Genomic DNA, 24,358 nt, shown 5'->3' with positions numbered 1-24,358 from the left:
GGCTGTTGGCTCAGGCTGTTTGGGGTAGTGGCATGCCTGGTCCCTCCACAAGAGTGGACCTGGTATGGCAGCCCCCTAACCTCAGTGAAAGAGGTCTGGTCTGGGACCCTGCAAACAGCCACCACTGCTCCCACTCCACTTCCAAAGCGATATCAGGACCTTGTCTGCCTAAGCGGAGGGCGGCAATGTGCTGGACTCTCAGGGCAAGCACCCAGGCTTGCAATGCCAGCCACTTCCTACATCCCCTGCCTGTGCTCAGCGCTCTGCAGCTCTGTCTTCCACCTGGACTTTGGCTGAGTGTAGGGGTCCTTTGCACAACTTGGAGCTGCCTAAATGGGACATGGGGCACAGGCGACTGGCATATGTTTTTATGGACCAAGATGAAAGCACTTCAGAGTAGCTGGCCATGGAACAGGAGGAAAGTTTGGACAGAGAAAACTCAGCACGGTGCTGTTGGTGTTTTCAGCTAAAGGGCCTGAGAGAAGACAAAATGTTTTCTTTTGCTTCTTTCTCTTCTGTGAGCAATCCACCTTAAGCAAAGAGTATGGAAATCAGAGTTTTATTCTGCTTGTAAAGCACTGTCTATAAAGCATAGACTAAGTCACCCGTATCAAATACTTTGTAAACAGAATAAGAGAAATTATCTGAATGTTCATGAGTTCACAGATAGTTATGAAAAATTCTTACTATGGAGGAGTTCAGAAAAATGATAGAGAAGTGGTGTTCACATGAATTTAAGTATCGCGCATTTAAATAATCTCTGCACAAAAATACAAAGTGCATGCATATGTATGAAATTGTTTACATGACTGGCAGCTAATTTCCCCCTACATTAAAAGAAAAGGAATCATGCTCATGTTTTCATCACTCCTCTTTCCCCATTACATAAATCAGAAACTCCCTTCTTTGCAATTCTTGTGCTCTGATGCTGCACAGTTTACTGGACGGTTTCTCTGGAGGTACATGATGTGCTGTCAGAGTAAGAGCTGTCAGATCACCACACCTCCAACAGTCTTTCACTTCCTCACTGGAAAGCAGATTTTGGGTTTTGCCTCCTTTTCCAGACCTTAAAGAACCCCCTTTATGAAAGAATAAGTCTTTTCCATTCTACAACAGATAAGAACAATAGTCTACTTTTTATGTGTGTGTGTACATCCACGGGCAGATGAACAAATTAGACATCACAACCTGATCTGTAATATAGTACATTTTCCACACACCAAGACAAAGGAGCAGGGCTCTAGAAGGTTATACTTAATATGTGATGGAATACATTCTCTTAATTCACTTTCTAGACTCTCTGCTTGTGTGTCTACTTTCTGACTCACATGCTCATATGAAGATAGAGATGAAACACACGTGAGTACGTGGCCTGCAAGTAAGTCCTGGGCTAAACCAAAAAGAGTAGCAGCTGAGAAACATAGGAAGTACTACAGTTATCTGAGGTACACAGACTCAAGGTCAAGCCTACCCAAACCCACATGTTTGTAAAAAGTACATGTACAAATACATAAGAAATTGCAGCATGCGTGAATAGTATACCTTGAGCAAACTCAAAATACAGCTTGATTCTAAGCAGAAAATCAAGAGGAGGAAAAGCAATGAGAAATCACAATTGAACCTAGCATGAGTTATTTTACAAGAAGGAAATATAATCAGTACCTCAGGCACAAAAGATCTATTTCTGGTGTCCAGAAAATTTCTGTCTTACTATGTCTTAAGTCACAGTGGTCTGCTCTAAACAACAAAAAAAGCTAATCAGACTCTATAAACACACAGGCGTTCATGAACTCCCCAAACACCACGGTTTTCATAAAGAATCTACTCAAAGCAAAGCTCACAAACAAATTCAAATATCAATATAATTTTAATGTGGTTGAACTGAAGAAATTACTCTTATTTAGAACACTGGCCATGAAAGTAAAACAGTCCTAGCTCCCTATTTAGTATTCTGTTTTTCAAACACTTGAAAAAAAATGGTTACAAACTTCAACCACCTTAAATTCATAAATACCTGTAAAAACAGGTAGTGAAATTAAGAACAATGCCTCCCCTGAGCATGCCTTAATAAAGGACATTCCAAAAGGAAAATGCACAGAGCCATGTGTAAGTACTGTAATCACAAGTATGCCCACAAGATACTCCTTTTCTTCTCTGGAAACAGACATGAAACTCCTTCTTGCTTAAAAGACAATCTGCTACCATCTTTTTACAGCTACAATATAATCACTGCCTAGTAGTTTTTGATAATTGACTAAATTTCCTATTTCAACTAGACAGGTGGTGGGAGTTTCTCTAAAATAAGTTAAGACAACATAAAAGACTTGCAAGATGCCTGTAACAATCATCCATGGAGCATTTTCTAGACTGTATTTACCATCCACAAGATGACAGGCAAAACCAACTTTGTGCTCAGCACTGAACTATTTTTTTAGAGGATGCTACTTGCCAGGGAGGAAAGTAGGCTTTTAGGTCCTAAGTTCTTGGCTTTTATTCTTTAGAAATACTATGGATATAACATATCCTCATTCAGGATGATATGGGCCTAGATACAGATATTGAGGATATAGAGGCAACTTCCATAACACGCATTCATAAATCTTGTTTTTTTGAAAAAATACCCGAAGTTATTGCTAGCATTTACATACTTATTGTATTCTGCAGCAGTCTAAAAATTTACAGAGATTATTATCCTTGTCAGGAAATTAAGTCTGTAAGGCAGTGACCATCCAATTGTCTGGGACATGTCTCTTCACACTATTCAAGACTCCACAGTTAAGATTTTCCAAACTCTCAAAATGTAGGAGGTTTGTAAAATTCAGGGAGACACAACATCTGGATTTGCCCCCAGCTGTGGAAACAGACCAACTGATCATGTACTTCTTAAAGGATGGCATGTGAAACCTTAAACAAGGAGTGAGAACCTAATCAGTAAAACACTTTTGTAAGTCTCAGTTTCCCTAGTGCTTCTGTGCTTAAGGCATATCTTGCACTTAAACAATACCATTTAGCCAGAAAACCACTAGAGCAAATAAAGCCACTTTTCAGAATTAATTTGGCAGATAAATTAAAATCATTCCATCCAGCATGGAAAAAACCCCATCTGGTTTAACTACATACATGATTACAAAATAACTAGACAAATAAAGATGAAAATTATACACCTATTCTTAAATTATAAATACTTTTTATATAAACTAAGCTGCTTGCATAGGTAATGCAATTTCAAGACACAAGGCACAGAAATCAAAGCAGTACTGCCAGAACAATTATTTCAGCTGTATCCTTTTCATCTGAGATGAGAAAATAACACAATTAATCTTATTTAAATTCTCGTTATTTGGCAAGTTTTGTGGCAAGATCATTATTGGCTTTTTAATTTCCACCCAATTCCTGCAAAAACTGCAAAAACACATAATTTTATGGTTTTTCCAATGAAAGGCAAAAAATATGAAGTGTTTGCATGTCAAGTTTTAGATAAAGGCTCCTAATATGACGGCATCACCAATCTTTTATTGCTTATTGAACAAAGTAACTGCTAGGTATAAATGGGCTTGTGTAGTAAAATCTTCTTTCAAAATGGAAATGACCTAACTTTTACACAATGACCTTTCCTGGGGCTACACATGTAGATTTTTTAGGCACTAACTCAGCAGAGAGGAAAATATGCCAGCTGCCAAGATACAAATACCATTTCACACAGCACCTGTTTTCTAGAGCTCTGCCGAGTAAGTGACCTGATACAATCCTGCAGAATTGAGGAAATACCAGGGGATGACAGAGTAAAGAGCTATTCCTTTACTCTGAGTATGTATTCAAAAATTACCTCTATCAACAAAATTCTGAGATATCTTACTAGTTTTTTTACAAAGACACGTGTACTCATGAACTCATGGGCACTACTTTTGAGTGACAATTAGGAAACTTATGAAAAGGAATTACTGCATTTCATTACTGCAATTCCATTTAAAGAAGAGAAACAAACAGGTAGTTGTAAATCTTAAACAGGAGCTTTAGGAAACAAGAGATGTTTTACCTTTCATGAAACTTAAAACCATCAGATTTACTATTGAAAATACAGCAATACTATCAATTTCAAAACCACCACAAGTCTCAAGCTCTTCCTAAGCAGTCAGAAAGGAATTGATTCCATCTAGTGGCTGAACAGAGTTACAGACACTCAGAGAGATTTCTCACCGATTGTAAATTTGTGTCCCTGACAAGGAAGAGTGACACCATCACCAAACATGCACTGCACTTCACCTAATACAAAGAGTCTGACAGTGCAGGGATGGTGCAAAGCTGTTCTGAACAAAACGAGACCTGTAAGATATTTCTCATCACGGCATTTTAGTGCCATACCCCTCACTAAATCATGAAGCCCACGGTTTTCCTTCAGAAGCTTATTTGCTCAAATGTCTTTTATGTTTTTTACTCTGCCAATTAAAGGCAAAAGTATCTGTCTGAGGTACTTGCAGATTCCCATACTCTATACCTTGGATTCTTTAGGCTTTAGTGGTATATGTTTCTGTTGCCACAAATACCCATACACAGTGTAGTTGTGTAAACTAAATACCCATAAACTCCACTGTGGAGAGAACTTTTACTGAAGAAGTTGCTTAGCCTCTAACAGGGCAGGGAATTTAACCCATCTCCCCTAGATACCAGTCTTGTGTCTAACCCACCAAACTATCTTTTCCTTGATGTCCCAAAACGACACATTAACACTCTGCAGTTAAATTTCTCTCCCCCTTCTGCCTCTGAACCCAACAAAATCTGTGAAAACAAACAATGGAAATTTTGAGCATGGAAAGAATACTTTGACAACCCACCACATAACACTGAGATCAACAATGTAGATTCACTTGAGTCCCTTACACCTGCTAGGTGCATTTGTAAATATATGAAAATAAATGGCAGGACCTACCTGTAATTTGTGTTGTCATAGAAACAAGCAGTGAAAAATTCAAAGCTACCATGGAAATATTAATAGAGTAATTGGTGCCTGGTTGCAAATCTAAACAAACTTCAGGAGCTTCCTTCTGTGTGGAAAGTTCAAAGGTCATTTCATGAAAGAAGTTCTTCTGATACCAACGGTGGCCTTGCACATGAAACTGTAACCAAACAATCATAGCAAGAAAACTGAAATGTTATAATACATTACTTGCATTCAGCCACCTCATGCTCTTAATTAGAAGAAACAGCAGAAGAGAGCACTGCATACGGTGTGTCAAAACTGTTGACACTGATAGTTACTCAAATTCCAATGCTACCAAAATTTGATCCCTCTTCATCAGATCAGCCATTTTCCTGGTTCTTTCACTTCTCCTCCTAGTCTATCTGCTTTTTTATTACTACTGTAATTTCCCCCAGTCTCTATTTCATACAGGTTTCCAGTAACAGTTCCCTTTCATTGTAGTATACCCTCCTGGTGAGTAATAAAATAAGCTCACATGAGCACCTCTCCAGTTTCACCCTGAGGACTGAGACAAAATCAAATTCTTTTGACCCATGTCAAAATGCCAACTACATTCCACGATCTGTCGACAGACACCTATATTTCCAGGGAAATTTACAGGCTCCTGGGTTCTTTTTTTGTTTGTTTGTTTCAGTAGGATTTTGTGTTTTATTGTTGATGACTGAAATGATCATTAAGTTATTCATTTAAGGCCACTCCTGATCAAATGATTGCTCTGTTAAAGAAAACCAAAATCCTTGCTGTGTATTAATAGTGCACTAATTTGCCTTTAAATAGATCTCATGCCTTCAGATAATCTCTTAGTGCCTCCTTAAGGGAGGTACTTGAGACAGGGAGACTTGAGACAACAGCAGGTGGTCAAGAGTCCTTGTGACAGAGGTAGTTCATGTAGGAATTCCTTGCTGGGATAAGAGAAGACTGAAGGCATACCACAAGGCACAGGGAACTGACTCAGTGGAACTGGAATAGAGTTGTGTGAGGCCTGAACATGGAAAACTTGAAAGTATAGATAAGAAGAGCAAATTAAGAGTAAAGTATGGGGGAAAATAAGCAAGAAACAGGAGACTACAACAGAGCGTGGTCTTTCTTTGGCTGCTATGCAAGATTACTCTTTGGGTATTCATGAGACACAGTATTACAATGAAGAGCACTGCTAGCAGTGAGTGTTTGAAAAATTAGGTTTTTTCACAAAGGGGATTGATAAAAATTGCTTTCCAGATTCAAAACATAGATTGTCACTTACTGAGTATCTGTCTTCCACGTCAGTTCCCCTGACATTTCTCCTCCATTTCAAGCAGGTATCATTAAAAATGAATACATTATTGAAAGCTTCCTTTACTGTAAAGACAATTAAAAAAGGGACCAACTTATTATAAAAACTACCTCCTTCAACCTAATTGAATATGAGTAGCTGAGAATAAAATTTTAAAAATGGTTTTTAATTTCATTCTCTTCTGAGACAGAGGTAGGTTATAATTTCTTTTTGAATGAATAAACAAGGTAAGTAAAGCATAATCATTTTCCAAAGAAACTTTGGGAAAACCCAAGCATGCTATTAAGGAAATCCAGCACACGATTTACTTGTCCAGGCCTAGAAGGTTATAATGACAGAAGGACCAAGGGTTCAGGCCTCCTGATGTAAATAAATTATCACAGAACAATTATTTTTCATAGTTGATGCCCTTTAGGAAAAAGCATGTAAGCAAAAGCATTTTTGTGAATTCCAAAAGCAATTATTTCTCAAGGTCTGTCTCACCAGAACTAGTATGTCAGAAGGCAAGCTTAAAGTCTCCTTGACTAAAATACTACAGAAATCCACTGTTAGAACATGCCTTCTGTACAATTACTGATAACTTCCAGAACCCTGTTAATCACTGCTAAACACAGGAGCATTGTCTGGAATGCTCATACCAGATTAGATTAGTATCACACAGCCAAGCAACAGGGAATTCTCCTACAGGCAGAGAATCATATTTCAAGGCAAAAAGTGGAAACCAGTAGGCACAGTACCACAGACCAAAATTCTGGAACATAGCCAGAAATGTCACTGTACCAATCCTGCCTTGGCCAGAATGCAAGTCCTGAAAAACCAAATTTACCAGATCTTTCCGAAGGGCACTTACTGCCACTGCTCTCCTTGCTCAGAGAGTCATTGGCCAACTGAACAGAAAGAAAACACCTTGCAGGAAAGGAGGATGCTGACAGTGGCTACACGCATGTAGTCAACATAAAGAATAATGAAGTCTAGGAAACAGCCAATTTTCCTGTCTGTTAGGTTCAAATCAGTGAACTCTGAAGCACAGTAAGTTCTTTTATAGGCACATAGAATACAAAACACAACCTACCCTTTGTTTGAATTGCTACTGTAACTGAGACAGTGATGTTTGTGGAAGAAATGGTAGTTATATTCACCACATAGTTACTTCCAGAGTTCAGATCTAAACACACTTTTGGATTATCTTCACTTGTACTGATGTTAAATATCACATCTTCTGAGAACATCTTCTCATCCAATCTTTGGCCCAGTATATGAAACTATTGAAACAAAGACAGTAGTGTGATTTGTTGTGGCTCTTCAAAATTCAGAATACTAGTTTATTTAATCCTACTAGTTCTTAAAGGAAACACAGGATTACATCTCGTTTAAAGTATCAGTTCAAGGAAAATAGATAGGTTTTTGACGAGCTGCAAAATGGCTTAATAAATTGGATCTTTATTTCTTCTGGCTGCTAAAATTATTGATATTTTTTCATGTATTTCTACAACAAATAGAAGGAATCCATTACGGAATCTAATCCAATCTATTGGGAACCTAATCCTTTGTGGACCCTAAAAATACCTTCAACTCAAATAGTAGGGTTTAAGCAAATATTTTTTTCTTGCTTACAGCACACAGATAGAAACTACATGTACTTGTTACTTTCTTTCCCTTTTGCTAGTTTTCCCCCCTTGGCCCACAGAAGCAGTTGTAAGACCGAACGTCAAGCAGCAGTAAAAGACAAGCTTCCCTAAGACTGTCCCTGTGCAGTGAACAAGAAATCTGTTGCTTGTATGACATGAAGTGACAGACAAAGTTCACCTTCTCTGGCTGTTCTGAAGTGTCTTTCAGATAGCTGAATTCAGGAAAAGCATGTGCACAGAGCACATTATACCAGAGATCCGCAGCTTGCCAGTTACCACTGGCTGTATAAAAACCAGTTTTGACCTGTTAGGGGAACTGGGGAGCTGTGTTTTCCATCTCAGCAGTGCTCAGTAAAATTATACAAACTAAAAATACTTTGGTTATAACAGAGGAGGAGAAACATGGGTTGTTTTCCAAAATTATTACCCAACCTTGAAATGTTTTCCACATTAATGTACCTACCCTGGACACCCTTTTATGTTTTCCCTTACTTGTACATACTAAAAAAATAGGAAAAAAACCAAAATCAAACAACACACACACAAAAAAACCCCTTTCTTGGGCTGTTACTGTGAAAACATGGGAATTCTTATCGTGTTGTTTTGGCTTTCTGTAACACTGACCAAATTATTTGTTTTGTTTCTGAGAATTTATACCTTAATTTTAATTCTCATGCTCAAATAGTTACAAAATCTGGTTTCTATTTCCATGAGAAACAGTTCTCAAATGTTCATGTATACTTTGGTTGAACCTTTTGAGCAAGGCACACTATTCCAATATACCTCGCATCTTATATCCAGTATCTGCAAGGGATACACTGCTCACTTGAGATGCTTGTCACAGACAGGGACAGAGCCCAAGTTTGCAGTGTTTTCTGTGGCAATGTGAGCTTGAGCTCTTCAATGGAACTTCACTAAAACATAAACTTATGCTGCAACCTCTGACAGATTCGAGCAGGTATTTAGGTGATTTAGTGGAATGAGACGCCAAAGCTTTTGAGCTTTTCAGCTGCCTTTAGAACAGGAATTTTCTTCTTTCCTAACCCAGTTAGTCACCTCTGGGTTTCTAGGTGTTTCACCGGGAAGATCAAGACAAACTACCATACAAACAAAACCCACAAAACAAATATTCACTGCTGAATCAGCAGATATAACCAGGCCAAAGCTACTCCCAACCTCAAATACTTCCATTACTGCCCTACTTACTGTGTATGTTTCCTGCATTCCCAGTCTTCCGGTTTTCCTTTGCCACCTCACACATGTTTCATTGAATATGGAGAAATTACTGAATAATTCCTCCTCTGTGAGCAAAAACATGAACACAGAAAAAATCATTACTTCTCATGCAAATCTTATGTTAGGAGCAATTGCTTATTTCTTACTTTTCCTGTGGTTTGGTCTTGGGGTTTTTTTTATTTGCTTTTTTGTCCAAACAGGAAAAAACAAAAAAAGTAAGCACATGTTAGGTAGAAAGCGCTCTCTTAACTGTGTTGGCTACTAAACTTAAAATAACAGGCTAAGTGAAGAAGCATGTCCTGAGCTAAAGACTGTGAAGTCCTTAAGCATACAGTCAGCATTACATAAACTGACCCACGAAGCTTCTAAGAAAGCTTCTGTATTAGACCGGAAAAGAGTTTATTTGTAGCTGAATGAATGTTTTGGTTCATTATTTACTTGGGTTGGTTTTTAAAAGGTGTTGATATTTTTTGTTGTTGTATAATATATAAAATTAAATAACACAGCAGAACGCTTTTCAAAACGAACACTATATTAAGACAATGGAGCCCACAGAACTAAGCATGTAGGAAGTACAGTTGTAGCAACCAGAGACACATCCCTCAATATACCTGTGTTAATTTACACACTTACAGGCGTAGGCTTGCACCTCAAAGAAAAAGCACAGCTAGGAAGATCAACTCATCCACTCTTGTTTTTCAGCAGCTCTCTCACTGCTGTCATTAGACATAGCGCAGTTGCTCTCATATGACAAGATAAGGAGGCATTCTCACAGGGCTAAGAAGAAAGCTCCTTCTGGTCAGAACTCAGATTGATAGTGAATGTGTTTACTCCTTTCCTTCACCAGCCTTCAAATTGTCATTCCTTTGTCGTACTACCTTATTTTCTTACTACATTTGCTACATGACCAAGGTCATACAAACCTCAACCTCATATAGATTCTAAGCTGAAAAACGCCTACTAGCTGCTGAGAAATTGAGAGGGATTTATATGACAGCATTGGTAGATACTTCAGGAAATATTCACGAAATAGCTGATATATTGTTTGACCGTAAAAGCAAGCACAGGTCAGGGTACTCTTCTTCTGTATATAAGCTTCATTGCCATCTCACAGGGGGCCCCTTGTCACATGTGGGCATCAAGCTGCCACTAAAATAAATCAGTATATTGAGAGTTTCTAGCATAAGCAGCTATTTAGAACTACAACATAACTGCAAATGTATTTTGCAGCAGTTTTTCTTTCTTTCTTTTTCTTTGATTATTAGAACTGGAATAAAACTTTTCTAACGTTATATTCCTCTCCACATATTCAACAAACAGATGCCTCACTCATTAGACCAGTTCATCTCCCAACTGATTTTAACTCTTCCATTCCACATTCATTAAATATGGAAATGCTGTTGAAAGCTTCCATGTTTCCAGGACAGAAGAAAGAGATTAATCTGCGTGTCCTCTAAAACAAATTTCTTACAAATGGGTGTGTAATTAATTGTATTTAAGTGCTGCCTATTCTTATCTCTATCTGTTTCACGGTACTGCCCAAAACCTCTGCAGTCTAAGGCTTCTGTACCAACACAAAGCAAAAGATTATGTTCAGTTGTTGTATTCTTTAAATCAGACACACTTTCGTTAAAAGAGTGGATGGCAAAAAGGACTCAAAGACAGAGGGAAAATGTTTCCATATCCATGAGATCCGAATTAAAATGCATAACAAGGAGGCGGCAGGGGAACAAGAGAGGGAGTAATCTGCAAAACTTCTCAGCAAGAAAACATGCAACTTGACTTATGAGTTTATAAAATACAACTAAAAAAAAAGGAAAACAAAACAGCAAACAACAAAAGGGATTGTGCTGGGTATTTAGGCAAGGAAAGAAATGTTTTACAGTGGCCTCCTCAGAACAAGGAAGACAGAACTAGTAGCATTTATTTTTCTGTAACTACATCCATTTTTTGTTATGCTTTCTGATCTTTGAGGTCAAGGCCACCGGGCAATGTCCATAAATTCACAGAATAGCTGTCAGACCTTTTCTCAGAAGTTTCCACTTTAAATGGATGTGAGTGAAAGAGCATGAAAACCTGTACAGAATAATTACCACAACAAAGTCTTGGATTTTCTGAGGAGACTGCTTTTTCTCCTTTACTCCAGCTGATCTCACAATCTTTGTTTGGATAACCAATATACAGAAAGGGCTTGGTTTAACATTAATCCCAGTAGCATACACATATTATCCAATAACAGCACAAAGGTTTCTTTGAAAAAAATATTCTGCAACTAGAGGGAGACAGGTTCCTTGAAACATTCCTTCTACTGTGAAATCTAACAGCGAGAGTGACTTCCAGAGCTTGGCAGCTTGCTTTGTGAAACACACAGAAACAGACAGTAGCATCCAGGTCTTAAATGTATCTGATTTTGATCAACAGCTTACACTCAAACTCACAAATAAAATAGGAGAAGCAAAGACCCTCCATTTGCCCATACCTCAGCACTATAAATTTTAATTTGTGATTAACCAAAGCGAGTGAAGTTCACTGCTACCCCACTGACCTTCAGGTTACCTTCATAACCTTTTTCCCATCATAAGAGAAAGTGTCCTAGAAACAACATGCAAATAAATACCTGGAGGCCAGGGGTGAAAGGTGGAAAAAAATCCTGGAGGAGTCAAATAGAGAAAGGCAGACTTGGGACAGGATAGAGAGATACAAATAGCACCTGGCTGTTGGCAGCCAGGAAAGACAGGTGCTGGTAAACACAACACAAATGGTAGAATGCAAAAAAACCCCAAAAAACAAAGAGTTTCAACAGCAACAGTGAGTGTCAGAGGGGGAGAAATTATGTTAAGAAATTCAAAGATATCAACCTTTTTAAGCAGATAGAATCAGATAGAATCAGCTCCACTCTGACATTTATCTTCAGCAAGTAGCTAAAAGAGAATCCACACAAGCAAGTTCAATTACAGAGCTCTTGCCACCTATCCCCCCACATACTAGCCATTTAGTGGAAAGAAAAATCCCAGGTATTAGATTTCTTTGTATATTTTTGCCTGTTCAATTCTGTAAGTGGTGAATGATGCTACAAATGCCATCTGCTACTTATACAGACCATATTTTTTCAATTAAATAAATGAAAATATCTCAATGATGGATGCCAAGAGGATGCTGCCAGACTCTTTTCAGTGGAGACAGGACAAGGAGCAAAGGCCATAAACTAAAACACAGAAGTTCCACCTCGACATGAGGAAGAACTTCTTTACACTGAGGGTGGCAGACCACTGGAACAGGCTGCTCAGGGAAGCATGAAAATATTCCAAACCCACTTGGACGTGTTCCTGTGTCACCTGTTCTAGGTGACCCTGCCTTGGCAGGGAAATTGAACTGGATGATATCCAGAGGTCACTTCCAATATTAACTGTTCTGAGATTCTGGGAAACCAAGCACTTTTACTCCCCAAGGAAAGAAGTTCTGTGAGGACCAGCTACACAGGATGTCCAAGTTCACACACTGAGCACATTAGACAGAAAGTATTTTAACTGCTGGCTGTTCTCTGCACTTCAGTCTCCTCATTATGTAAGTCAGAGGCTGGTAAGAAAGACTGTAATCCAGCTGACTATTGCCTCACCTTACTGATTAAGGAAATCCAACCAGCATCGCAAGTAAAAATAACTTTGTAAAGATATTTTTAACATTTAAACTCCCTACTAATAATATATCCCAATAGACAATGCACCAAACAATGCAAATAAAGGGCATTCCATAGCAATCACTTCCTAAGAAATGAAGAAACTAATTGTCAGAGAATTTCCTGAGGATATTCTCTTAACTGCCTTATTTCTAATAGAGTTTTTCAGGCAGCAAGAAAAGACAATTGGTTTTACAACTTCTATCATAAATTATTTCAGAATGGTACATAATTTTCTCTCATTTTAATGGGAGTTACTGATTAATTATACACAATTACACTATTAAGAACATGTACTTCACAAAGACATCATTGCCAAAACAGAAATTTAATTTAATTTTAAAGCAATTTGTTATCTCTAGCAAGTATGAAAAATGTAGAAGTCAAGAAAATGCAAGATTTTGTTGGACTAGTTAGGCTATTTTTGTAAGTTTTTTCTTCCCATTCTATTTGACCATAACTTACTTTTTTGGTCCTCTGATCCAGCAGCTAGTGCTGGAATCTGGCAAAGCTCTTGCTGAAATCCATGGTAATCGTATGAGTGCAGTCTGCATGTTCAGGCCCTTCAAAGCTTCAGAGCACTCAAAACAATTCTTGGCACTGCAAAGACTGACAGACCTGACTAACTTAGTCACCCTACACAATGTTGGCTTCAAAACCAATTTACATAATGTGAATTTCCTAAATGAAATATGAATCATGACTTCGGACAACAGCAGTTCCATTTCCACTTGGACACTACAACAGCTGAGAGAACGGCTTTTCTGCATACCTATTTTATTTGATGCCACCTGTTTTATATTCTCTGTAAATGCTCAAGAAGTCAAGTGAGGGAAGAGAGGCCTCATGCAGTAAGTCTGTGTGAAGTGAAGTGGCAGCAGTCAAGGACAGATTTCCAGTCCTATTGAAAACCATGAGGATGTTTCAAAGCTAAATGAACACTATCTTCTGCAAAAGACAGCACTGCTTCTTAAAAACTAGAGATGGACAGTGGTAGACAGCTCTTCCACAGGACACAGAAGAACACTAAAGAGCACAACAGTCATAGTCCAAAACATCTGCTAGTTGTTGCTGTTAATAAAAAGGCAGTACATCCTGTTTCCAAGCACACAGTATGACAACACCTTTATTATAGCTCTCCCTTCTCAGGACTCATTCTTTAATAAGAAAATAATTCTGGAATGAAATTCAGACAACTAGATCTAGGCCGGAAAGGCAACCATTAACAGATTTTGCTTCAGTCATTATGAGAAAAGAACAAAAAACAAACAAACTACAAAAGAGAGAGAGAGAGAGAGACAGGGCTTTGAATTCAATTGTCGCTCCTTTCAGTGGAGTGCACTTCACAGTATTAGATTCATAAGAAAATATTGGTAAATGCCTTCTGCCCCTCTGGTGACACTCCATGGGCTTCTAAGTTGAAGGCTCTTGGTAAAGCAATAAAACTCCTGTCCCATTAGTCTCCTTCTATTTGAGATAAAAAGCAAGACAGCTATAGAAAGATCTGTGACATCCAGTAGAAGCTGCCGTATTGTTAACATTCTCTTCTGTGACCTTTCCATCCAAAAGTACCACCACATACCCTACATCATAAATTAGAAGGGGATTTCTTGCATTCTTTCTCCTGTTCCTAACTTCTGAACGGGAATGACAAACTAATGAAACTTCAATTTAAACAGCAACTTTTTACAGTAATATTTACCTTTGCATACATATGTAATATTCTCCCATGACTGATCTATTGTGCATTCTGAAAAATTCCTGTCTCCATTGAAATAATATCCTTCTTGACACTGATAGTACACTCTGCTCCATAGAGTGGTAGAGTTGTCCCAGGTCATTTTTGTGTGTGGAATCAGCAAAGGTTTGCCACAGTCTATTTCTGGAACAGAGAAAAATAGGAAAATGAAACCTTGAAAACAGGCAAGACATATCAAAGTGTTTAAGATGGAGGGATGAACTGTCCCAGCAAGTTACACTTCAATTTTTTCCATTTCTTAGAGATTTCTAGAAGTCAGGCCAGTTTATCAGAACCCCAAATTTTGTGACTGGAGACTTTCCAGCAGGGTAGGGCATTTATCCTACAAGGCGACCCGTAAATAAAACGAAGTGACCTGATTAGGAATGGAGAGCAAGGATCTTAAGGAAAATTTTTAGGAATAGATCTATCTTCCCACAACACTCTCTTATCCTCCACATGCTATTTATTCCTTTATTTTACCTACCATTAGTAAGGGTAGATATTAAAAAAGACACATGGTCCAAGGAGTGTCGTGAAAGAACAGCATCAGGAAGGTTATGTTCCTTTGTCAGTGTATTTAGTTCAAGGTTTGAAAAAAGAAGCTGCTACAGACAAGACAAATGAGCAATTCTGAGGGAGAATTTGATTGATTATTCAAACCACTTTACAGATAATTAGAAAGCTGGAATAATGAATTTATAATTTAATTCATCTGCTCAGTTTTCAGGGGCTTCATAATAAAAACAGGGAACAAAAAGAATAAAAAGTGAAGATCAAATAGATGGAACAATATTATTTAGGGTAAAATATGCTTTTAAATCCACAATGAACATTATACCTCAATAAAAGATTCTTCACCACTTCAGTTGTAAGAAGCAAACACGTAAGAATTAAAATCTTACCCTCATTAAATCTTATATGGAGAAAACAAGTTCTTTTAAAACCATTTAATAATTTTAAGTGATTCTGAAATTCTACTCAAAATAAGGAAAGCAAAGAAGAAAAAACAAAAGCTTATAGAATCACGATCTTTACAACCTTTACAGGAAAAATTAAACATACGTATTGCAAGGGGCAATACATCCACCATCATGACCACCTTCCTTTTCATACCCCAATGTGTATGAATGCATCTATTATAAACCATCAAAACAAGCCTTGGAACAACTAATGCACACACCAGCATATGCTTAACTCATAGAAGGACAGTATGTGACGAGACACAAAAACTTGTGCTGTTCCAGCTACCTGCCCACGGCTGTTCTGCAACAGACCGAAATGCAGAAGCCCATTTCTGTGTAACACTGCAAGCCTCCTACTTAGACTCATGACCCAGAACAAGAATATTAAAGGTCACTCTATAAGTAGAGACTGGTTATAACATACAAATTGAGCACTCAAAAGAATTACTACATTTGATTGCAATAAACTGAAAGCTTGACCCTGGTGGATCAAGCTGAAAAGATATTGATCACCCAACAAATAGAAAAGTGAAGCTGTGCAAATGTGAAAACCGACTAAATAATGTAATTATCCTTAGGTCTCCTAATTAAGAATATGAATTTAAGATTAAAAAAATGAGTTTTTTAAAAAATGTGCTTCTGTGTTTCATCTTATTGAGGAACTCCTTAGGCTACATTCTTCCAAATCATAGCACTATGAGAGACTTGACTCATCTGAAATAACAGTAGAATGCTTGAGCAATCATAGTTTGCAACTGGAAACTGTCCAAATATGGGAATTTTGAAGGGATGTTAATGACAAATAGCACTTTGGTTTCTGATAGTGTCTTCAGCTGCTACCAGAAAAGTAGAATAGATATTGAACTAGAAAAATGTCAGCAGTTTAGGCTGTATTTTCATCTCATGGTAATCCCAATGCCTGACGCGCATTGGGATTATGTTCTTGGAATGTTAACTTTTAACAATTTATTGCAACTTCATTAGCAACACAGATGAAAAAAACCCTGTTCAACATATGGTTTTTGTTTTGTGACTGAACTTTCTATGCCAAAAGATTGTACAAACTGAATGCCCAAAGAGAACGACTGATATTTATAACAGTGACTTAAATGGTATTTATGCTAAATAAATCTGAAGGCAGACTTTATTTACCTTTGCACACCAAATCAGGGCCATCCCACTGTCCTTTGGCATTGCAGACTGCAGTGTGACTGCCGCCTGCCATCAGGTAACCACGAGCACAGTCGTAAGTAACTTCACTTCTGTACGTGGTCCCACTTACAGATGTAGGGTGAGCGTTCGAAACAGAAGGTGGAACCCCACAGTCCACACCTGAGGACATGAAGGAAGAGGAAGGTAGACTTGTTCATCAACCAGCAGGAGCAATGACAGCTGCTCCCATAAGCATTTCTTTCATCTTTACCAGCTAACACTCTCCTCCTGTAGTAATACAGCACTTCCTCAGATCCTCTGCAATATTCCCACTGTGACTGACAGTGCTGTAGCAACTCCAAAGATCTGCTTCCAAATGAAAGGACACCTTTCTGCCTTTCTCATGGCATGCTAAATCTGTGACTCCCTCCTCAGTCTAGTTGCTGGTACACAAAAAAATCCTAGTTTTGTTCGGAATCTTTAAAGATTCCCCTGCTTTTACAAACCTGATTACATCAGATAAGCTTTTTCTATACCATTTGCAATGAGCAGCACCCTGAGGAGGGCAGATGAGCAGAAACTGCCTTTAGAAAGCAGAACTTTAAAAACTGTACAAAAACTATGTAAATGCAAAACCACAGAAAACGTTACAACATACAACACAAAAGTTTCCTGTTAAGGCAAGATATTCAAAATACACTGTAATGGTTGCTCTACTCACAAACATGCTGAGTTGTCATTGACAAATGCTTAATCAAAGAAGTCAAGTAGCACACACACACGCAAAAAGAAGATTTGTTAAAGGTACAGTTACTAGTATTAAAAAAAATCAGATTTGCTGGTTTTACAAAAAAGGGAAGTCCTAATTGAAAACCAGGAAAAGAGCTCGCAATACAAAGGGAAAATAAGTTTGACATTTCAGACTTTTGGCTGTTTCTTGGTGTATCATGTATTTTCTTTCAATTAACAACAAGAGATGTGCAAAGAAACTCTAAGCTGACCTACTGTTTGATTGCAGAAATTTTAAAAATCACATGAAAAAGCAACTTCCGAAAAATATTAACAAAAATATGTATATCAACAACTCACACTAATTGCATTCCACAAGCTTTCTCTAGGGGCTTCTTGAGACTCTGGGCACTCCCTTTTGTGTTTTCAAACTCATTGTCCTTTATTTATTTTTGTGGAGAAAATTGTTACTTTCATTGTTTTATAATAGTATTATCTTTTCTTTCTTATGAATTTCTAGTGATAGTTAATATTTTACCTTTCCCAGACACATTGTTTTAGCACCCTTATTTTAATTTATTCACTTCCCATAAATGTTCCATTTCTGTCCATTCTCAGAGAAAAAAAAAATAGAGAAAGGGAAATAATTAGAAACCAATGACTTTTGTCATTTCAGAGAAAGAGAGAGAAAGAACTCTTCTCACTAAGTGACAATTTCCAGGATGACAATTCTCCCCTGTAGAGTTGTTATATACAGTGTATGTTCTGTTATCTAGCGCTTCAAGTACCATTTAACTAATATACAGAATTTTCTAACTACTCACAGGAAGACAAAAAGAACCCTGAACTTGTAAACAGTAATATTGCCACAAAATGGATGATTAGAACACCAAGGCAAGTGTATGTTTTAACAACAGTCACAGGAAACTTAACTCTTCAGAGATGTGAAAGTGTTTGTTCATGCACAAATGCTATTAAAACCACGATGACTGGCCAGAGATGAGGAGTGCTATGATGCCTCTCTTTTGCATCTACAGTAAATCTTTAGAAAAAACTTCACAAAATGTGAGGAAAATTGATGTTTTCATGAGAGGTCAGTGATGCCTTCCAACTCAGTGGCCTTTCCTGTGAAATGCTAAAGAAATCTAGTTTTGTAGGCCTCAGTTCACATTCAGGGACCAGCATCAAAAATGTCACTACACTAAAGAAAAAGGTAAACAATAACATGTCCTTTTATTTTCTTCTTTTTTTTTTGCAAATAACCAGATCTTGAAAAAAATTTCCTTCAGATTGTGAAAACAGTCTACTATCTTCACAAACACACTTCCCATGCATAAACCCCCATAATGAAGAATTTAAGAAAGATTTAAGACTCTTTTCACCTTTACAGCTTAAAGTGGCAGGTTCCCAAGTTTCATTTGCAGTGCAGTATGAGAACTTTCCTTCGCTGCTGTAAAACCCTTCTTGACACTCATAATGAACTGCACTTCCTGGTAGCAAGCTGTAGTTCCCCACAATGTAGCCGTGCTTCATTTCAGGAGGGGAGCCACATCCGATTTCTGCAAAGAGACTGGGTTAAAAGATTTCATAGTACATAAATCACAACACTTAACCACTTTAAAATTAGCTGAACTAGATGGTCACATCACAAAATACACCTGTTCTGATGAATCTGAGGGGTTGCCAAAGAGGTAGAATATTAAAGTTGAAGAATTGTCCCGGCCACAGTTGGAGGAATACAGGGAAGCAGTTATTGAGCTACACCTTTACTAACATACAGCTGGAGCCATTCACAACACCAAGATGAGACACTGCAGTGTGATGCTGCTTTGCATGGGCCAGTCTTGTTACAGCAATGGCTGAATGATACTTCAGCATCAGAGGAAAGTTTCAGGTCCCAATGCACAGCTTTATTTCCCTGTGGATGAGCAAAGTGAAGCACTTTTCAGCAGATAAATTGAAAAGAAATGTTCTGCCCCTCAAATCCTTCATCTCATTGAAACAGTCTGCATACAAAAGCTCCACTCCTCCAGCACATCTGCTTGGACAGGGCTCCCTTGTGCAACTCTGCAAGAAATACAATCGGTACAGACACTCTACTTCACCACAGAATATAGAGAGGCAAGTCAGTGAGATAAGAAGCAGGGTTATCAGCAATTCTGGCAAACAAAGTGGAGCACTCCAGTCAGAAAAACTGAGCAATTACAGGCTGTGAGCTTTACTGATGGTTCTGGCAATAAATCGGAAATAAAAGCTGAATATAATCTAGACAGCTCCTTCCACCTGGGACACCTGAGTTCATTACATACTCTGATATCTACAGCCGACACTGCTAGCAGTTTGCATCTGTGAAAACTGACACTAAAGACAGATTTTCAAATTGAAAACATGGGTTTGGTTGAGGTTTTTTTGTTATGGCAACATAAACTGAACCATTAATTTATGCAGGAGGCACAGTATGTAATAAACTGCTGAATTGTTATTTTATTATTCCTCTCCCCTAGGCTTGTTTCATTCAATTAACCTCTCTTATCAGCTATTTAGTCGCTCTTCTCTTCCCCTTTATGCAGCGTGATTATATAAACAACTGGATTACAACACACTTCCTTTTCACTCAGAAAGTAACTGTGTTACTTTCATAGCATTATAAGCCTCTCGGACCCTGCACCTCTGAAGCACAGCTGAGAACCTGAAGGAATATCTGGTGTTAACTCTAGGATCCTGACATCACTGGGACAAACCAAATACAAGAGGAGAAAAAAAAAAAATCATACAGCAAGCAAAGTCCAGACACAGGGTTTCTGCCCTGGAGAAGTGCAGGCCAGAACAGGCACTACACTATGGTGCAACACATGTTTTTGTCTGCTAGCAAAAACAGCATCCAAAGACTCTCACCTTTGCATGAAACTGTGTTTCCATCTTGATGAAAAGAACGCTCTCCATTTTCTAATTTATAACCATCATTGCAGTAACACATGTAGCTTCCTTCAGTATTCACACATCTTGCATTGTGACCACACAGCCCAGATTCCTCACATTCATCTATATCTAAAAATTCAGGGGAAAATAGAATCACTTCATAACAGGGTTTTTTGTTTTAAGTAATTAATATAGGGCCCAAGCTTAACTCTTCCATGAAGAGTTCTACCCAGTATCTCACGGCTCTTCTGGGATAACAAAGGAGCTTATCATTGTCTCATCTTCAAGCATCTGGAAAGAGGATTGTTGCAATTTTGTAGCTAGCTATCTTTAGAATTATTGCTGGTTTACTTGACAAATAGCTTCCAATATTATCTTCTGCTCAAACAATTCCAGAAAAATCCTGTATTTGCACATATCTTGAACAGTTACAACAGATCATCACTTTAGCAAGGAACTGAGTACACTAAACACAAATATTACATTCTGGGGAATCATCCTATTTCTTTAATCTAGCTGCTGCTGCTGCTTCTGAAAAGATCATTGTTTGAATGAGACTGTGAAACAATGATTTGTGATATAGCAGAATTCAAAATGGAACTAATTCATAGCTGTTACGAACCTGGATGTCAAACGAGTGCATTGACAACAGAAAGTTCTCTAATGTAGTGTTAGAAAATAAATTCTACAGTGATGGGAAAAAAAAAAATATCTGTGCAGTAGAAAATTAGGTTTTGAATTCATCATGCTCAGGATTCTTTGTGATGTCTACCTGTACAGTTCGTGCCATCATTGGGGATAAATGTCTTGTTGTTGTTGGAGGCTCGGTATCCATCAAGGCAAACACAGTAAAAACTTCCATGTGTATTATGACACAGTGTATGATTTCCACAGATTTTGCTGGCTCCAATCTGGCATTCATCTTTATCTGTCAGTACATTTAAAAAACATCAGAGAGAGATTAAGAAAAGTGGGGTATCCTCCTCTCCTCACTCATGCTCAAGTAACCAGACTTCTCCTTACTGATTTCCTTTATAAATTATATGGGATGTAAACACTGCTAGTAAGCTGAAGACCAACAGAAATTGTTGTCCCTGGATAAAAATGAGAGTACAGTTTTGTGACACAGCTTAAGTTGATCTAAGAGTCCAAGAGCTGCTGAAACCAGAGGACCCTGCTCTCTTCTTCTGCTCTTCCTTATGGCATGCATTTCATGGAACACCTGGGTGGGGACAATCCCAAGCACAGTCTGGGTGGAGAATAGATCAAGAGAGCCCTGTGAGAAGGACTTGGGGGTGGTGGTGGATGAGAGGCTGGGGATGACCCAGCCATGAGCACCCACAGCCCAGAAAGCCAAACAGGCCCTGGGCTGCATCCAAAGCAGCGTGGGCAGCAGCGAAGGAAGGGGATTCTGCCCCTCTGCTCTGCCTTGGTGAGACCCCACCTGGAACACTGCATCCAGCTCTGGGGTCCCAGCACAGGAAGGACATGGACCTGCTGAGGCAAATCCAGTGGAGGCCATGAAGATGAGTGGGGGCTGGAGCACCTCTCCCACAAGGAAAGGCTGAAATGGTTGGGGATTTCTGAGTCTAGAAAAGAGAAGGCTCTGAGAAGCCATTATTGTGGCCTTCCAGTACCTAAAGAGGACTTACAAGAAAGCTGGAGAGGGACTTTGGACAACACCGTGTAGTGATAGGACAAGGGGGAATTGCTTCAAACTGAAAGAGGGTGGGTTTAGATTTGGTATTATGAAGAAATTCTTCATTGTAGGGGTAGTGAGGCACTGGAACAGGTTGTCCAGAGAAGTAGTGGATGCCCCAATGCCCCATGACTGAAAGTGTCCAAGGTCAGCTTGGATGGAGCTCTGAGCAACTTGCTCTAGTGGAAGCTGTCCCTGGCCATGGCAAGGGGGTTGGAATTGTGTGATTTTTTAAGGTCCCTTTCAACTTAAAGCATTCTGTGATTCTATGTTTTTCCTACAATGAGAGAGCTGAACTCTGTGCAGGGGCCAGCAGCTGCCAGTGCTTTGTGAAAGAAGGGTAAGAGATGGAGAGGAAAAGATCACCGGTGAAGGACCACCCCCTTTAAGCACCGGTAAGCTATTACATACACTGAGACACAGCATTTGACATTGTTCTTTGATTCACATTGATTCATCATGTATGAGACAGTCTTAGAAGGACACTATCAGGCACAGTAACAAAACAATGTTAAACAACATTTCTGAACATGTAGAAGTCTTTTGGTAAGAAAAAACAATCCACACATATTCTATGTTTGGGAAATTCTGCCAGGAAACAACAAAGATTTTAGCATGCTTTGAAGAATTCATTAACATTACTTGAAAAAGAGCACTTTAGGAATTTACAGAGTTTCTTTCCATTTCATAGACAGGCAGCCTACCTTGACAGTGGGTTCTTCCATTGCCTACAAATCCATAATTGCAGATACAAACACTTTTTCCTCCACTTTGCTGACACGTTGCATGAATGTGGCAAGTTGCACAGACATCAGGAACTGATCTGTTCACAATACCTTTAAGGACAAAAAGACACATTTTTTTTTAAGTACCTTACAGGTGGCATGGTAGGGCAACTGGCAGAGAATTTAAAGTAGAGATAAAATCCTGATTAAAACACAGAATAGACTACTACCTCCTCTCACCTCATTTTCAAACTTAGAGGAAAACCACAGCTATTGTATTAAAAGACTAAAGATGAAAACTGAACAGAGAACATTAAACAGGTAACTACACTGAGCATTTTTGTCCATCCTTCTCTTCTCTGACAACAAGGAAAAGAGCTTTTCAACAGTCAGAAGGGTTTAGAAGGCATATAATAAGTAGCTCTATGCAATATTATTAATCTTTTGTCCATATCCATTTGTTTCTCTTTTGTCTTTATTTTTGTTTCTTCTGTTTTGTTGGGTTTTTTCCTATTATTTACACATAGACATTTGGGATACTTATCAATCTCTTTGTATCATATGTCATCCACATGTATATGGTAAAAATGTTATTCATAAGAATGTTGTGAATACTGCCAGGAGTAAAATTACGTAAAGTAATTTTAGAAATTAATTTTTATTAAAAGTGGTTTAGAAGCATACAACATATAAACTAATTTACTATAATCTGACAAGGCTGCAAATATACATGAAATTATGATAAAACATAAATTTATTCTCCTCTTTGTACTCATATTGTCAGGGCATTTTGTTCACTTTCCTCAATTGTTTTGGTAAGCGCTCCTTGTTATCACACATACCCTCGCCTTCCAAATGACAAACGTCAAAATGGATGGGTTTAATGTAGACAAAGCATGCATATGCCTACATGTTTTTACATTTTAAAAGAAAGAACTAATACTGCACAAGCTGATGTCTCATGGTGCTTGACACAGAAGTATGGAATTTTTTACTTTTCTAAGATAGCTTAAACGGATAAGAGTACTAACATCACTGTATGTTTAACATCTCTGACAAAATTTTGACGACTCTACAATGCCTGAATACATAACCGTAACTGGATGAAGAAGGCAGCTGAACACTCCAGCTGTTTTTAGGCAACAAATTTATCACTGTGGTAAACCTGCCCTTCCACATGCACAGGGTTTCAGTTTTACTCACAGCGCATTTATGAGTGCCCCAGCCTATGGGAAGCATCATCGATTCCTACTCCTAATTATCCATGTTTTTATATATTTGTGTGTGTGTGTTTCGGATAAGAACAGGAAACAAAAACTGTCAGCATGCAATGGCAGCCAACATAGATCAGAAAATTAAATTTACAAACAGCCATAGAGAGAACTTTCTCGTGATACCTCAATCCTCTGATAAGATAGGGGAGTATCCTCCTCAGACTGATGCTTCAGGAGATTAAAAAAAGTGTTTCCATCCCCTGCCTCCCCTTACTACTACAGCTGAAACTTTATGATTTATTTGTCCTTCACAACATACAATTTATTATGCCAGCACTACGGTCACCTCACTGTTTTGGTCCTACGCATGCGCTTCCTCAGTTGCGGCTCCTGCCATGGCAAGGCCTTCTCAGCCCGGCAGGACAC

At 38.4% G+C, this 24,358-nt stretch overlaps 1 protein-coding gene across 4 annotated transcripts in view; it reads right to left on the bottom strand.

Moving 5' to 3' along the window:
• The window catches only part of SUSD1 (sushi domain containing 1), a 46,321-nt gene that overhangs the window by 17,336 nt on the left and 4,627 nt on the right, over positions 1 to 24,358 (bottom strand). For 3 of the 4 annotated variants that reach the window (XR_001859977.1, XR_001859976.1, XM_017728332.1), the window contains exons 2-11: positions 22,698 to 22,829; positions 21,067 to 21,222; positions 20,271 to 20,423; positions 18,758 to 18,934; positions 16,647 to 16,826; positions 14,494 to 14,673; positions 9,086 to 9,180; positions 7,324 to 7,513; positions 6,222 to 6,316; positions 4,928 to 5,114 (exon numbers count right to left, since the gene is read on the bottom strand). Coding sequence is in view for 2 of the 4 variants with exons in the window: in XM_017728332.1 (XP_017583821.1) it covers positions 4,928 to 5,114; positions 6,222 to 6,316; positions 7,324 to 7,513; positions 9,086 to 9,180; positions 14,494 to 14,673; positions 16,647 to 16,826; positions 18,758 to 18,934; positions 20,271 to 20,423; positions 21,067 to 21,222; positions 22,698 to 22,829 (1,545 nt within the window). In the remaining 2 variants the exon portion in view is untranslated. The remainder of the gene's footprint in view (positions 1 to 4,927; positions 5,115 to 6,221; positions 6,317 to 7,323; positions 7,514 to 9,085; positions 9,181 to 14,493; positions 14,674 to 16,646; positions 16,827 to 18,757; positions 18,935 to 20,270; positions 20,424 to 21,066; positions 21,223 to 22,697; positions 22,830 to 24,358) is intronic. The other variant, XM_017728333.1, reaches the window with a different exon arrangement.

The sequence above is a fragment of the Corvus brachyrhynchos genome, unplaced genomic scaffold, assembly GCF_000691975.1.
Source record: "Corvus brachyrhynchos isolate BGI_N302 unplaced genomic scaffold, ASM69197v1 scaffold90, whole genome shotgun sequence".
NCBI lineage: Eukaryota > Metazoa > Chordata > Aves > Passeriformes > Corvidae > Corvus > Corvus brachyrhynchos.
Note: the sequence above shows the minus strand (reverse complement) of the source record. Positions and strands in the feature narration are given on the sequence as shown.